General features: G+C 44.8%; 1 protein-coding gene across 1 annotated transcript in view; it reads right to left on the reverse strand.

The window, feature by feature from the left end:
• rskrb (ribosomal protein S6 kinase related b) overlaps positions 1 to 18671 on the reverse strand; it is a 68350-nt gene that overhangs the window by 22646 nt on the left and 27033 nt on the right. Inside the window, exon 5 of the mRNA XM_029770417.1 lies at positions 1223 to 1292. Coding sequence (XP_029626277.1) covers positions 1223 to 1292 — 70 coding nt within the window. The remainder of the gene's footprint in view (positions 1 to 1222; positions 1293 to 18671) is intronic.

Raw genomic sequence — 18671 nt, forward strand, 5'->3', positions numbered from 1 at the left:
GGGAGAGGGATTAGAGCTGGGCTGGGGGAAAGAGCTTCCAGGACGGACTCCGGGAGAGGGATTAGAGCTGGGCTGGGGAAAGAGCTTCCAGGACGGACTCCGGGAGAGGGATTAGAGCTGGGCTGGGGGAAAGAGCTTCCAGGTGTGGTCTGTTATTGGTGGGGAGTGAGGGGTGAGTTTAGGTTCCTGTGTGAGATGTCTCTGTGTCTGGGTAGGGACAGTGGGATAATGAGGATAAGGGAAGTGGGATAATAAGGTTAAGGGCAGTGGGGCAGTGGGATAATGAGGATAACGGCAGTGGGATAACGGCAGTGGGGCAGTGGGATAATGGCAGTGGAATAATGAGGATAACGGCAGTGGGGCAGTGGGATAATGGCAGTGGAATAATGAGGATAACGGCAGTAGGGCAGTGGGATAATGAGGATAATAGCATTGGAATAATGAGGATAACGGCAGTGGGGCAGTGGGATAATGAGGTTAAGGGTAGTGGGGCAGTGGGATAATGAGGTTAAGGGCAGTGGGATAATGAGGATAACGGCAGTGGGATAATGAGGTTAAGGGCAGTGGGATAATGAGGATAACGGCAGTGGGGCAGTGAGATAATGAGGTTAAGGGCAGTGGGATAATGAAGCTAACGACAGCGGGGCAGTGAGATAATGAGGGTAACGGCAGTGGGGCAGTGGGATAATGAGGTTAAGGGCAGTGGGATAATGAGGATAACGGCAGTGGGATAATGAGGATAACGGCAGTGGGGCAGTGGGATAATGAGGTTAAGGGCAGTGAGATAATGAGGCTAACGGCAGTGGGGCAGTGGGATAATGAGGATAATGGCAGAGGGGCAGTGGGATAATGAGGTTAAGGGCAGTGGAATAATGAGGATAACGGCAGAGGGGCAGTAGGATAATGAGGATAACGGCAGAGGGGCAGTGGAATAATGAGGATAACGGCAGTGGGATAATGAGGATAATGGCAGTGGGGCAGTGGGATAATGAGGTTAAGGGCAGTGGGTCAGTGAGATGAGGTTAAGGGTAGTGGGGCAGTGGGATAATGAGGTTAAGGGCAGTGGGATAATGAGGATAATGGCAGTGGGGCAGTGGGCTGTAGGGTCTAGGGCGTTTCTATGTGACTAATGTAGAGGTGTCTCTGTGTCTGAGTGAGGAAACAGTGAGGTTGGTTTTAGGGTTGGGGTCATTAGGGTCTGGATGCTTCCTGTGTGACTCACTAATGTAGAGGTGTCTCTGTGTCTGCCAGCAGTCCTGAAGGTCGTGGACGAACGGGTGACGCACCTGACGCTGAGGACAAAGGTCACAGGTCAGCCTAAGACTAATCTCGGTGAAGTAAAATTCTCGCGAAAGTTTGTAATTTCCTGTTTTACTTCTATGGGGGGGGTGCTGCTGTGCGAAGGAAGGAAACAAAGTCTCCCTCGCAAAAGATAAGTCTTGGTCAAACGTGATCCTTCCTCTAATTTCACCCGTGTTTATCATGGCCAAAAAACAACAAAAAATATCATGAATTTTTAAGATGTAGCCAATTTTGACTTTGTGGCTGTGGAATCTAGTTAAAGTCCCTCCTTTCACCAATCCTGACTCATCCAAATAATCAATGACGAAAACCCGAAGCCAACTGCCAAGGCCCGTAATCACGTACTTCCACTTGAGCCTTGACAGGTCGACCCTGTCTAAACCACTATAACAGTGTGTATAGCTAGTCACGACCCTGTCTAAACCACTATAACAGTGTGTATAGCAGAGCACGACCCACGACCCTGTCTAAACCACTATAACAGTGTGTATAGCTAGTAACGACCCACGGCCCTGTCTAAACCACTATAACAGTGTGTATAGCTAGTAACGACCCACGACCCTGTCTAAACCACTATAACAGTGTGTATAGCTAGTTACGACCCACGACCCTGTCTAAACTACTATAACAGTGTGTATAGCTAGTTACGACCAACGGCCCTGTCTAAACCACTATAACAGTGTGTATAGCTAGTTACGACCCTGTCTAAACTACTATAACAGTGTGTATAGCTAGTCACGACCCACGACCCAGTCTAAACCACTATAACAGTGTGTATAGCTAGTCACGACCCTGTCTAAACCACTATAACAGTGTGTATAGCTAGTTACGACCCACGGCCCTGTCTAAACCACTATAACAGTGTGTATAGCTAGTCACGACCCACGACCCTGTCTAAACTACTATAACAGTGTGTATAGCTAGTTACGACCCACGACCCTGTCTAAACCACTATAACAGTGTGTATAGCTAGTCACGACCCACGACCCTGTCTAAACCACTATAACAGTGTGTATAGCTAGTGACGACCCACGACCCTGTCTAAACCACTATAACAGTGTGTATAGCTAGTCACGATCCACGACCCTGTCTAAACCACTATAACAGTGTGTATAGCCAGTCACGACCCTGTCTAAACCACTATAACAGTGTGTATAGCTAGTCACGACCCACGACCCTGTCTAAACCACTATAACAGTGTGTATAGCTAGTTACGACCCACGACCCTGTCTAAACTACTATAACAGTGTGTATAGCTAGTTACGACCCACGGCCCTGTCTAAACCACTATAACAGTGTGTATAGCTAGTTACGACCCTGTCTAAACTACTATAACAGTGTGTATAGCTAGTCACGACCCACGACCCAGTCTAAACCACTATAACAGTGTGTATAGCTAGTCATGACCCTGTCTAAACCACTATAACAGTGTGTATAGCGAGTCACGATCCAAGACCCTGTCTAAACTACTATAACAGTGTGTATAGCTAGTTACGACCCACGACCCTGTCTAAACCACTATAACAGTGTGTATAGCTAGTCACGACCCACGGCCCTGTCTAAACCACTATAACAGTGTGTATAGCTAGTCACGACCCACGACCCTGTCTAAACCACTATAACAGTGTGTATAGCTAGTCACGACCCACGACCCTGTCTAAACCACTATAACAGTGTGTATAGCTAGTCACGACCCACGACCCTGTCTAAACCACTATAACAGTGTGTATAGCTAGTCACGACCCTGTCTAAACCACTATAACAGTGTGTATAGCTAGTCACGACCCACGACCCTGTCTAAACCACTATAACAGTGTGTATAGCTAGTCACGACCCTGTCTAAACCACTATAACAGTGTGTATAGCTAGTCACGACCCACGACCCTGTCTAAACCACTATAACAGTGTGTATAGCTAGTTACGACCCTGTCTAAACCACTATAACAGTGTGTATAGCTAGTAACGACCCTGTCTAAACCACTATAACAGTGTGTATAGCTAGTAACGACCCTGTCTAAACCACTATAACAGTGTGTATAGCCAGTCACGACCCACGACCCTGTCTAAACCACTATAACAGTGTGTATAGCTAGTCACGACCCACGACCCTGTCTAAACCACTATAACAGTGTGTATAGCCAGTCACGACCCACGGCCCTGTCTAAACCACTATAACAGTGTGTATAGCTAGTCACGACCCACGGCCCTGTCTAAACCAATATAACAGTGTGTATAGCCAGTCACGACCCACGACCCTGTCTAAACCAATATAACAGTGTGTATAGCCAATCACGACCCTGTCTAAACCACTATAACAGTGTGTATAGCTAGTAACGACCCTGTCTAAACCACTATAACAGTGTGTATAGCTAGTCACGACCCACGGCCCTGTCTAAACCACTATAACAGTGTGTATAGCTAGTAACGACCCACGACCCTGTTTAAACCACTATAACAGTGTGTATAGCCAATCACAACCCTGTCTAAACCACTATAACAGTGTGTATAGCTAGTAACGACCCACGACCCTGTCTAAACCACTATAACAGTGTGTATAGCTAGTCACGACCCACGACCCTGTCTAAAACACTATAACAGAGTGTATAGCTAGTTACGACCCACGGCCCTGTCTAAACCACTATAACAGTGTGTATAGCTAGTCACGACCCACGGCCCTGTCTAAACCAATATAACAGTGTGTATAGCCAGTCACGACCCACGACCCTGTCTAAACCAATATAACAGTGTGTATAGCCAATCACGACCCTGTCTAAACCACTATAACAGTGTGTATAGCTAGTCACGACCCACGACCCTGTCTAAATCACTATAACAGTGTGTATAGCTAGTCACAACCCACGGCCCTGTCTAAACCACTATAACAGTGTGTATAGCCAGTCACGACCCACGACCCTGTCTAAATCACTATAACAGTGTGTATAGCTAGTAACGACCCTGTCTAAACCACTATAACAGTGTGTATAGCTAGTAACGACCCTGTCTAAACCACTATAACAGTGTGTATAGCTAGTCACGACCCACGGCCCTGTCTAAACCACTATAACAGTGTGTATAGCTAGTAACGACCCTGTCTAAACCACTATAACAGTGTGTATAGCTAGTCACGACCCACGACCCTGTCTAAACCACTATAACAGTGTATATAGCTAGTAACGACCCTGTCTAAACCACTATAACAGTGTGTATAGCTAGTCACGACCCTGTCTAAACCACTATAACAGTGTGAATAGCTTAGTCACGACCCACGACCCTGTCTAAACCAATATAACAGTGTGTATAGCTAGTTACAACCCTGTCTAAACCACTATAACAGTGTGTATAGCTAGTTACAACCCTGTCTAAACCACTATAACAGTATGTATAGCTAGTAACGACCCACGGCCCTGTCTAAACCACTATAACAGTGTGTATAGCTAGTTACGACCCACGGCCCTGTCTAAACCACTATAACAGTGTGTATAGCTAGTCACGACCCACGACCCTGTCTAAACCACTATAACAGTGTGTATAGCTAGTAACGACCCTGTCTAAACCACTATAACAGTGTGTATAGCTAGTCACGACCCTGTCTAAACCACTATAACAGTGTGTATAGCTAGTTACGACCCACGGCCCTGTCTAAACCACTATAACAGTGTGTATAGCTAGTCACGACCCACGGCCCTGTCTAAACCAATATAACAGTGTGTATAGCCAGTCACGACCTACGACCCTGTCTAAACCAATATAACAGTGTGTATAGCCAATCACGATCCTGTCTAAACCACTATAACAGTGTGTATAGCTAGTCACGACCCACGACCCTGTCTAAATCACTATAACAGTGTGTATAGCTAGTCACGACCCACGGCCCTGTCTAAACCACTATAACAGTGTGTATAGCCAGTCACGACCCACGACCCTGTCTAAATCACTATAACAGTGTGTATAGCTAGTAACGACCCTGTCTAAACCACTATAACAGTGTGTATAGCTAGTTACGACCCTGTCTAAACCACTATAACAGTGTGTATAGCTAGTCACGACCCACAGCCCTGTCTAAACCACTATAACAGTGTGTATAGCTAGTAACGACCCTGTCTAAACCACTATAACAGTGTGTATAGCTAGTCACGACCCACGACCCTGTCTAAACCACTATAACAGTGTGTATAGCTAGTAACGACCCTGTCTAAACCACTATAACAGTGTGTATAGCTAGTCACGACCCTGTCTAAACCACTATAACAGTGTGTATAGCTAGTCACGACCCACGACCCTGTCTAAACCAATATAACAGTGTGTATAGCTAGTTACAACCCTGTCTAAACTACTATAACAGTGTGTATAGCTAGTTACAACCCTGTCTAAACCACTATAACAGTGTGTATAGCTAGTAACGACCCACGGCCCTGTCTAAACCACTATAACAGTGTGTATAGCTAGTTACGACCCACGGCCCTGTCTAAACCACTATAACAGTGTGTATAGCTAGTAACGACCCTGTCTAAACCACTATAACAGTGTGTATAGCTAGTCACGACCCTGTCTAAACCACTATAACAGTGTGTATAGCTAGTCACGACCCACGACCCTGTCTAAACCAATATAACAGTGTGTATAGCTAGTTACGACCCTGTCTAAACCACTATAACAGTGTGTATAGCTAGTAACGACCCTGTCTAAACCACTATAACAGTGTGTATAGCTAGTTACGACCCTGTCTAAACCACTATAACAGTGTGTATAGCTAGTCACGACCCACGACCCTGTCTAAACCACTATAACAGTGTGTATAGCTAGTTACGACCCTGTCTAAACCACTATAACAGTGTGTATAGCTAGTTACAACCCTGTCTAAACCACTATAACAGTGTGTATAGCTAGTCACGACCCACGACCCTGTCTAAACCACTATAACAGTGTGTATAGCTAGTCACGACCCTGTCTAAACCACTATAACAGTGTGTATAGCTAGTCACGACCCACGACCCTGTCTAAACCACTATAACAGTGTGTATAGCTAGTTACGACCCACGACCCTGTCTAAACTACTATAACAGTGTGTATAGCTAGTTACGACCCACGGCCCTGTCTAAACCACTATAACAGTGTGTATAGCTAGTTACGACCCTGTCTAAACTACTATAACAGTGTGTATAGCTAGTCACGACCCACGACCCAGTCTAAACCACTATAACAGTGTGTATAGCTAGTCATGACCCTGTCTAAACCACTATAACAGTGTGTATAGCGAGTCACGATCCAAGACCCTGTCTAAACTACTATAACAGTGTGTATAGCTAGTTACGACCCACGACCCTGTCTAAACCACTATAACAGTGTGTATAGCTAGTCACGACCCACGGCCCTGTCTAAACCACTATAACAGTGTGTATAGCCAGTCACGACCCACGACCCTGTCTAAACCACTATAACAGTGTGTATAGCTAGTCACGACCCACGACCCTGTCTAAACCACTATAACAGTGTGTATAGCTAGTCACGACCCACGACCCTGTCTAAACCACTATAACAGTGTGTATAGCTAGTCACGACCCTGTCTAAACCACTATAACAGTGTGTATAGCTAGTCACGACCCACGACCCTGTCTAAACCACTATAACAGTGTGTATAGCTAGTCACGACCCTGTCTAAACCACTATAACAGTGTGTATAGCTAGTCACGACCCACGACCCTGTCTAAACCACTATAACAGTGTTTATAGCTAGTTACGACCCTGTCTAAACCACTATAACAGTGTGTATAGCTAGTAACGACCCTGTCTAAACCACTATAACAGTGTGTATAGCTAGTAACGACCCTGTCTAAACCACTATAACAGTGTGTATAGCCAGGAACGACCCACGACCCTGTCTAAACCACTATAACAGTGTGTATAGCTAGTCACGACCCACGACCCTGTCTAAACCACTATAACAGTGTGTATAGCCAGTCACGACCCACGGCCCTGTCTAAACCACTATAACAGTGTGTATAGCTAGTCACGACCCACGGCCCTGTCTAAACCAATATAACAGTGTGTATAGCCAGTCACGACCCACGACCCTGTCTAAACCAATATAACAGTGTGTATAGCCAATCACGACCCTGTCTAAACCACTATAACAGTGTGTATAGCTAGTAACGACCCTGTCTAAACCACTATAACAGTGTGTATAGCTAGTCACGACCCACGGCCCTGTCTAAACCACTATAACAGTGTGTATAGCTAGTAACGACCCACGACCCTGTTTAAACCACTATAACAGTGTGTATAGCCAATCACAACCCTGTCTAAACCACTATAACAGTGTGTATAGCTAGTAACGACCCACGACCCTGTCTAAACCACTATAACAGTGTGTATAGCTAGTCACGACCCACGACCCTGTCTAAAACACTATAACAGAGTGTATAGCTAGTTACGACCCACGGCCCTGTCTAAACCACTATAACAGTGTGTATAGCTAGTCACGACCCACGGCCCTGTCTAAACCAATATAACAGTGTGTATAGCCAGTCACGACCCACGACCCTGTCTAAACCAATATAACAGTGTGTATAGCCAATCACGACCCTGTCTAAACCACTATAACAGTGTGTATAGCTAGTCACGACCCACGACCCTGTCTAAATCACTATAACAGTGTGTATAGCTAGTCACGACCCACGGCCCTGTCTAAACCACTATAACAGTGTGTATAGCCAGTCACGACCCACGACCCTGTCTAAATCACTATAACAGTGTGTATAGCTAGTAACGACCCTGTCTAAACCACTATAACAGTGTGTATAGCTAGTAACGACCCTGTCTAAACCACTATAACAGTGTGTATAGCTAGTCACGACCCACGGCCCTGTCTAAACCACTATAACAGTGTGTATAGCTAGTAACGACCCTGTCTAAACCACTATAACAGTGTGTATAGCTAGTCACGACCCACGACCCTGTCTAAACCACTATAACAGTGTATATAGCTAGTAACGACCCTGTCTAAACCACTATAACAGTGTGTATAGCTAGTCACGACCCTGTCTAAACCACTATAACAGTGTGAATAGCTTAGTCACGACCCACGACCCTGTCTAAACCACTATAACAGTGTGTATAGCTAGTAACGACCCTGTCTAAACCACTATAACAGTGTGTATAGCTAGTCACGACCCTGTCTAAACCACTATAACAGTGTGTATAGCTAGTCACGACCCACGACCCTGTCTAAACCAATATAACAGTGTGTATAGCTAGTTACAACCCTGTCTAAACTACTATAACAGTGTGTATAGCTAGTTACAACCCTGTCTAAACCACTATAACAGTGTGTATAGCTAGTAACGACCCACGGCCCTGTCTAAACCACTATAACAGTGTGTATAGCTAGTTACGACCCACGGCCCTGTCTAAACCACTATAACAGTGTGTATAGCTAGTAACGACCCTGTCTAAACCACTATAACAGTGTGTATAGCTAGTCACGACCCTGTCTAAACCACTATAACAGTGTGTATAGCTAGTCACGACCCACGACCCTGTCTAAACCAATATAACAGTGTGTATAGCTAGTTACGACCCTGTCTAAACCACTATAACAGTGTGTATAGCTAGTAACGACCCTGTCTAAACCACTATAACAGTGTGTATAGCTAGTCACGACCCTGTCTAAACCACTATAACAGTGTGTATAGCTAGTCACGACCCACGACCCTGTCTAAACCAATATAACAGTGTGTATAGCTAGTTACGACCCTGTCTAAACCACTATAACAGTGTGTATAGCTAGTTACAACCCTGTCTAAACCACTATAACAGTGTGTATAGCTAGTCACGACCCACGACCCTGTCTAAACCACTATAACAGTGTGTATAGCTAGTCACGACCCTGTCTAAACCACTATAACAGTGTGTATAGCTAGTCACGACCCACGACCCTGTCTAAACCACTATAACAGTGTGTATAGCTAGTTACGACCCACGACCCTGTCTAAACCACTATAACAGTGTGTATAGCTAGTTACGACCCACGGCCCTGTCTAAACCACTATAACAGTGTGTATAGCTAGTTACGACCCTGTCTAAACTACTATAACAGTGTGTATAGCTAGTCACGACCCACGACCCAGTCTAAACCACTATAACAGTGTGTATAGCTAGTCATGACCCTGTCTAAACCACTATAACAGTGTGTATAGCGAGTCACGATCCAAGACCCTGTCTAAACTACTATAACAGTGTGTATAGCTAGTTACGACCCACGACCCTGTCTAAACCACTATAACAGTGTGTATAGCTAGTCACGACCCACGGCCCTGTCTAAACCACTATAACAGTGTGTATAGCTAGTCACGACCCACGACCCTGTCTAAACCACTATAACAGTGTGTATAGCTAGTCACGACCCACGACCCTGTCTAAACCACTATAACAGTGTGTATAGCTAGTCACGACCCACGACCCTGTCTAAACCACTATAACAGTGTGTATAGCTAGTCACGACCCTGTCTAAACCACTATAACAGTGTGTATAGCTAGTCACGACCCACGACCCTGTCTAAACCACTATAACAGTGTGTATAGCTAGTCACGACCTTGTCTAAACCACTATAACAGTGTGTATAGCTAGTCACGACCCACGACCCTGTCTAAACCACTATAACAGTGTTTATAGCTAGTTACGACCCTGTCTAAACCACTATAACAGTGTGTATAGCTAGTAACGACCCTGTCTAAACCACTATAACAGTGTGTATAGCTAGTAACGACCCTGTCTAAACCACTATAACAGTGTGTATAGCCAGTCACGACCCACGACCCTGTCTAAACCACTATAACAGTGTGTATAGCTAGTCACGACCCACGACCCTGTCTAAACCACTATAACAGTGTGTATAGCCAGTCACGACCCACGGCCCTGTCTAAACCACTATAACAGTGTGTATAGCTAGTCACGACCCACGGCCCTGTCTAAACCAATATAACAGTGTGTATAGCCAGTCACGACCCACGACCCTGTCTAAACCAATATAACAGTGTGTATAGCTAGTTACGACCCTGTCTAAACCACTATAACAGTGTGTATAGCTAGTAATGACCCTGTCTAAACCACTATAACAGTGTGTATAGCTAGTCACGACCCTGTCTAAACCACTATAACAGTGTGTATAGCTAGTCACGACCCACGACCCTGTCTAAACCAATATAACAGTGTGTATAGCTAGTTACGACCCTGTCTAAACCACTATAACAGTGTGTATAGCTAGTTACAACCCTGTCTAAACCACTATAACAGTGTGTATAGCTAGTCACGACCCACGACCCTGTCTAAACCACTATAACAGTGTGTATAGCCAGTCACGACCCTGTCTAAACCACTATAACAGTGTGTATAGCTAGTCACGACCCACGACCCTGTCTAAACCACTATAACAGTGTGTATAGCTAGTTACGACCCACGACCCTGTCTAAACTACTATAACAGTGTGTATAGCTAGTCACGACCCACGGCCCTGTCTAAACCACTATAACAGTGTGTATAGCTAGTTACGACCCTGTCTAAACTACTATAACAGTGTGTATAGCTAGTCACGACCCACGACCCAGTCTAAACCACTATAACAGTGTGTATAGCTAGTCATGACCCTGTCTAAACCACTATAACAGTGTGTATAGCGAGTCACGATCCAAGACCCTGTCTAAACTACTATAACAGTGTGTATAGCTAGTTACGACCCACGACCCTGTCTAAACCACTATAACAGTGTGTATAGCTAGTCACGACCCACGGCCCTGTCTAAACCACTATAACAGTGTGTATAGCTAGTCACGACCCACGACCCTGTCTAAACCACTATAACAGTGTGTATAGCTAGTCACGACCCACGACCCTGTCTAAACCACTATAACAGTGTGTATAGCTAGTCACGACCCACGACCCTGTCTAAACCACTATAACAGTGTGTATAGCTAGTCACGACCCTGTCTAAACCACTATAACAGTGTGTATAGCTAGTCACGACCCACGACCCTGTCTAAACCACTATAACAGTGTGTATAGCTAGTCACGACCCTGTCTAAACCACTATAACAGTGTGTATAGCTAGTCACGACCCACGACCCTGTCTAAACCACTATAACAGTGTTTATAGCTAGTTACGACCCTGTCTAAACCACTATAACAGTGTGTATAGCTAGTAACGACCCTGTCTAAACCACTATAACAGTGTGTATAGCTAGTAACGACCCTGTCTAAACCACTATAACAGTGTGTATAGCCAGTCACGACCCACGACCCTGTCTAAACCACTATAACAGTGTGTATAGCTAGTCACGACCCACGACCCTGTCTAAACCACTATAACAGTGTGTATAGCCAGTCACGACCCACGGCCCTGTCTAAACCACTATAACAGTGTGTATAGCTAGTCACGACCCACGGCCCTGTCTAAACCAATATAACAGTGTGTATAGCCAGTCACGACCCACGACCCTGTCTAAACCAATATAACAGTGTGTATAGCCAGTCACGACCTACGACCCTGTCTAAACCAATATAACAGTGTGTATAGCCAATCACGATCCTGTCTAAACCACTATAACAGTGTGTATAGCTAGTCACGACCCACGACCCTGTCTAAATCACTATAACAGTGTGTATAGCTAGTCACGACCCACGGCCCTGTCTAAACCACTATAACAGTGTGTATAGCCAGTCACGACCCACGACCCTGTCTAAATCACTATAACAGTGTGTATAGCTAGTAACGACCCTGTCTAAACCACTATAACAGTGTGTATAGCTAGTTACGACCCTGTCTAAACCACTATAACAGTGTGTATAGCTAGTCACGACCCACAGCCCTGTCTAAACCACTATAACAGTGTGTATAGCTAGTAACGACCCTGTCTAAACCACTATAACAGTGTGTATAGCTAGTCACGACCCACGACCCTGTCTAAACCACTATAACAGTGTGTATAGCTAGTAACGACCCTGTCTAAACCACTATAACAGTGTGTATAGCTAGTCACGACCCTGTCTAAACCACTATAACAGTGTGTATAGCTAGTCACGACCCACGACCCTGTCTAAACCAATATAACAGTGTGTATAGCTAGTTACAACCCTGTCTAAACTACTATAACAGTGTGTATAGCTAGTTACAACCCTGTCTAAACCACTATAACAGTGTGTATAGCTAGTAACGACCCACGGCCCTGTCTAAACCACTATAACAGTGTGTATAGCTAGTTACGACCCACGGCCCTGTCTAAACCACTATAACAGTGTGTATAGCTAGTAACGACCCTGTCTAAACCACTATAACAGTGTGTATAGCTAGTAACGACCCTGTCTAAACCACTATAACAGTGTGTATAGCTAGTCACGACCCACGACCCTGTCTAAACCAATATAACAGTGTGTATAGCTAGTTACGACCCTGTCTAAACCACTATAACAGTGTGTATAGCTAGTAACGACCCTGTCTAAACCACTATAACAGTGTGTATAGCTAGTCACGACCCTGTCTAAACCACTATAACAGTGTGTATAGCTAGTCACGACCCACGACCCTGTCTAAACCAATATAACAGTGTGTATAGCTAGTTACGACCCTGTCTAAACCACTATAACAGTGTGTATAGCTAGTTACAACCCTGTCTAAACCACTATAACAGTGTGTATAGCTAGTCACGACCCACGACCCTGTCTAAACCACTATAACAGTGTGTATAGCCAGTCACGACCCTGTCTAAACCACTATAACAGTGTGTATAGCTAGTCACGACCCACGACCCTGTCTAAACCACTATAACAGTGTGTATAGCTAGTCACGACCCACGACCCTGTCTAAACTACTATAACAGTGTGTATAGCTAGTTACGACCCACGGCCCTGTCTAAACCACTATAACAGTGTGTATAGCTAGTTACGACCCTGTCTAAACTACTATAACAGTGTGTATAGCTAGTCACGACCCACGACCCAGTCTAAACCACTATAACAGTGTGTATAGCTAGTCATGACCCTGTCTAAACCACTATAACAGTGTGTATAGCGAGTCACGATCCAAGACCCTGTCTAAACTACTATAACAGTGTGTATAGCTAGTTACGACCCACGACCCTGTCTAAACCACTATAACAGTGTGTATAGCTAGTCACGACCCACGGCCCTGTCTAAACCACTATAACAGTGTGTATAGCTAGTCACGACCCACGACCCTGTCTAAACCACTATAACAGTGTGTATAGCTAGTCACGACCCACGACCCTGTCTAAACCACTATAACAGTGTGTATAGCTAGTCACGACCCACGACCCTGTCTAAACCACTATAACAGTGTGTATAGCTAGTCACGACCCTGTCTAAACCACTATAACAGTGTGTATAGCTAGTCACGACCCACGACCCTGTCTAAACCACTATAACAGTGTGTATAGCTAGTCACGACCCTGTCTAAACCACTATAACAGTGTGTATAGCTAGTCACGACCCACGACCCTGTCTAAACCACTATAACAGTGTTTATAGCTAGTTACGACCCTGTCTAAACCACTATAACAGTGTGTATAGCTAGTAACGACCCTGTCTAAACCACTATAACAGTGTGTATAGCTAGTAACGACCCTGTCTAAACCACTATAACAGTGTGTATAGCCAGTCACGACCCACGACCCTGTCTAAACCACTATAACAGTGTGTATAGCTAGTCACGACCCACGACCCTGTCTAAACCACTATAACAGTGTGTATAGCCAGTCACGACCCACGGCCCTGTCTAAACCACTATAACAGTGTGTATAGCTAGTCACGACCCACGGCCCTGTCTAAACCAATATAACAGTGTGTATAGCCAGTCACGACCCACGACCCTGTCTAAACCAATATAACAGTGTGTATAGCCAATCACGACCCTGTCTAAACCACTATAACAGTGTGTATAGCTAGTAACGACCCTGTCTAAACCACTATAACAGTGTGTATAGCTAGTCACGACCCACGGCCCTGTCTAAACCACTATAACAGTGTGTATAGCTAGTAACGACCCACGACCCTGTTTAAACCACTATAACAGTGTGTATAGCCAATCACAACCCTGTCTAAACCACTATAACAGTGTGTATAGCTAGTAACGACCCACGACCCTGTCTAAACCACTATAACAGTGTGTATAGCTAGTCACGACCCACGACCCTGTCTAAAACACTATAACAGAGTGTATAGCTAGTTACGACCCACGGCCCTGTCTAAACCACTATAACAGTGTGTATAGCTAGTCACGACCCACGGCCCTGTCTAAACCAATATAACAGTGTGTATAGCCAGTCACGACCCACGACCCTGTCTAAACCAATATAACAGTGTGTATAGCCAATCACGACCCTGTCTAAACCACTATAACAGTGTGTATAGCTAGTCACGACCCACGACCCTGTCTAAATCACTATAACAGTGTGTATAGCTAGTCACGACCCACGGCCCTGTCTAAACCACTATAACAGTGTGTATAGCCAGTCACGACCCACGACCCTGTCTAAATCACTATAACAGTGTGTATAGCTAGTAACGACCCTGTCTAAACCACTATAACAGTGTGTATAGCTAGTAACGACCCTGTCTAAACCACTATAACAGTGTGTATAGCTAGTCACGACCCACGGCCCTGTCTAAACCACTATAACAGTGTGTATAGCTAGTAACGACCCTGTCTAAACCACTATAACAGTGTGTATAGCTAGTCACGACCCACGACCCTGTCTAAACCACTATAACAGTGTATATAGCTAGTAACGACCCTGTCTAAACCACTATAACAGTGTGTATAGCTAGTCACGACCCTGTCTAAACCACTATAACAGTGTGAATAGCTTAGTCACGACCCACGACCCTGTCTAAACCACTATAACAGTGTGTATAGCTAGTAACGACCCTGTCTAAACCACTATAACAGTGTGTATAGCTAGTCACGACCCTGTCTAAACCACTATAACAGTGTGTATAGCTAGTCACGACCCACGACCCTGTCTAAACCAATATAACAGTGTGTATAGCTAGTTACAACCCTGTCTAAACTACTATAACAGTGTGTATAGCTAGTTACAACCCTGTCTAAACCACTATAACAGTGTGTATAGCTAGTAACGACCCACGGCCCTGTCTAAACCACTATAACAGTGTGTATAGCTAGTTACGACCCACGGCCCTGTCTAAACCACTATAACAGTGTGTATAGCTAGTAACGACCCTGTCTAAACCACTATAACAGTGTGTATAGCTAGTCACGACCCTGTCTAAACCACTATAACAGTGTGTATAGCTAGTCACGACCCACGACCCTGTCTAAACCACTATAACAGTGTGTATAGCTAGTCACGACCCTGTCTAAACCACTATAACAGTGTGTATAGCTAGTAACGACCCTGTCTAAACCACTATAACAGTGTGTATAGCTAGTCACGACCCTGTCTAAACCACTATAACAGTGTGTATAGCTAGTCACGACCCACGACCCTGTCTAAACCAATATAACAGTGTGTATAGCTAGTTACGACCCTGTCTAAACCACTATAACAGTGTGTATAGCTAGTTACAACCCTGTCTAAACCACTATAACAGTGTGTATAGCTAGTCACGACCCACGACCCTGTCTAAACCACTATAACAGTGTGTATAGCCAATCACGACCCTGTCTAAACCACTATAACAGTGTGTATAGCTAGTCACGACCCACGACCCTGTCTAAATCACTATAACAGTGTGTATAGCTAGTTACGACCCACGACCCTGTCTAAACTACTATAACAGTGTGTATAGCTAGTTACGACCCACGGCCCTGTCTAAACCACTATAACAGTGTGTATAGCTAGTTACGACCCTGTCTAAACTACTATAACAGTGTGTATAGCTAGTCACGACCCACGACCCAGTCTAAACCACTATAACAGTGTGTATAGCTAGTCATGACCCTGTCTAAACCACTATAACAGTGTGTATAGCGAGTCACGATCCAAGACCCTGTCTAAACTACTATAACAGTGTGTATAGCTAGTTACGACCCACGACCCTGTCTAAACCACTATAACAGTGTGTATAGCTAGTCACGACCCACGGCCCTGTCTAAACCACTATAACAGTGTGTATAGCTAGTCACGACCCACGACCCTGTCTAAACCACTATAACAGTGTGTATAGCTAGTCACGACCCACGACCCTGTCTAAACCACTATAACAGTGTGTATAGCTAGTCACGACCCACGACCCTGTCTAAACCACTATAACAGTGTGTATAGCCAGTCACGACCCTGTCTAAACCACTATAACAGTGTGTATAGCTAGTCACGACCCACGACCCTGTCTAAACCACTATAACAGTGTGTATAGCTAGTCACGACCCTGTCTAAACCACTATAACAGTGTGTATAGCTAGTCACGACCCACGACCCTGTCTAAACCACTATAACAGTGTTTATAGCTAGTTACGACCCTGTCTAAACCACTATAACAGTGTGTATAGCTAGTAACGACCCTGTCTAAACCACTATAACAGTGTGTATAGCTAGTAACGACCCTGTCTAAACCACTATAACAGTGTGTATAGCCAGTCACGACCCACGACCCTGTCTAAACCACTATAACAGTGTGTATAGCTAGTCACGACCCACGACCCTGTCTAAACCACTATAACAGTGTGTATAGCCAGTCACGACCCACGACCCTGTCTAAACCACTATAACAGTGTGTATAGCTAGTCACGACCCACGGCCCTGTCTAAACCAATATAACAGTGTGTATAGCCAGTCACGACCCACGACCCTGTCTAAACCAATATAACAGTGTGTATAGCCAATCACGACCCTGTCTAAACCACTATAACAGTGTGTATAGCTAGTAACGACCCTGTCTAAACCACTATAACAGTGTGTATAGCTAGTCACGACCCACGGCCCTGTCTAAACCACTATAACAGTGTGTATAGCTAGTAACGACCCACGACCCTGTTTAAACCACTATAACAGTGTGTATAGCCAATCACAACCCTGTCTAAACCACTATAACAGTGTGTATAGCTAGTAACGACCCACGACCCTGTCTAAACCACTATAACAGTGTGTATAGCTAGTCACGACCCACGACCCTGTCTAAAACACTATAACAGAGTGTATAGCTAGTTACGACCCACGGCCCTGTCTAAACCACTATAACAGTGTGTATAGCTAGTCACGACCCACGGCCCTGTCTAAACCAATATAACAGTGTGTATAGCCAGTCACGACCCACGACCCTGTCTAAACCAATATAACAGTGTGTATAGCCAATCACGACCCTGTCTAAACCACTATAACAGTGTGTATAGCTAGTCACGACCCACGACCCTGTCTAAATCACTATAACAGTGTGTATAGCTAGTCACGACCCACGGCCCTGTCTAAACCACTATAACAGTGTGTATAGCCAGTCACGACCCACGACCCTGTCTAAATCACTATAACAGTGTGTATAGCTAGTAACGACCCTGTCTAAACCACTATAACAGTGTGTATAGCTAGTAACGACCCTGTCTAAACCACTATAACAGTGTGTATAGCTAGTCACGACCCACGGCCCTGTCTAAACCACTATAACAGTGTGTATAGCTAGTAACGACCCTGTCTAAACCACTATAACAGTGTGTATAGCTAGTCACGACCCACGACCCTGTCTAAACCACTATAACAGTGTATATAGCTAGTAACGACCCTGTCTAAACCACTATAACAGTGTGTATAGCTAGTCACGACCCTGTCTAAACCACTATAACAGTGTGAATAGCTTAGTCACGACCCACGACCCTGTCTAAACCAATATAACAGTGTGTATAGCTAGTTACAACCCTGTCTAAACCACTATAACAGTGTGTATAGCTAGTTACAACCCTGTCTAAACCACTATAACAGTATGTATAGCTAGTAACGACCCACGGCCCTGTCTAAACCACTATAACAGTGTGTATAGCTAGTTACGACCCACGGCCCTGTCTAAACCACTATAACAGTGTGTATAGCTAGTCACGACCCACGACCCTGTCTAAACCACTATAACAGTGTGTATAGCTAGTAACGACCCTGTCTAAACCACTATAACAGTGTGTATAGCTAGTCACGACCCTGTCTAAACCACTATAACAGTGTGTATAGCTAGTTACGACCCACGGCCCTGTCTAAACCACTATAACAGTGTGTATAGCTAGTCACGACCCACGGCCCTGTCTAAACCAATATAACAGTGTGTATAGCCAGTCACGACCTACGACCCTGTCTAAACCAATATAACAGTGTGTATAGCCAATCACGATCCTGTCTAAACCACTATAACAGTGTGTATAGCT

This window comes from Salmo trutta, chromosome 12 (assembly GCF_901001165.1).
Source record: "Salmo trutta chromosome 12, fSalTru1.1, whole genome shotgun sequence".
In the NCBI taxonomy this organism is placed as follows: domain Eukaryota; kingdom Metazoa; phylum Chordata; class Actinopteri; order Salmoniformes; family Salmonidae; genus Salmo; species Salmo trutta.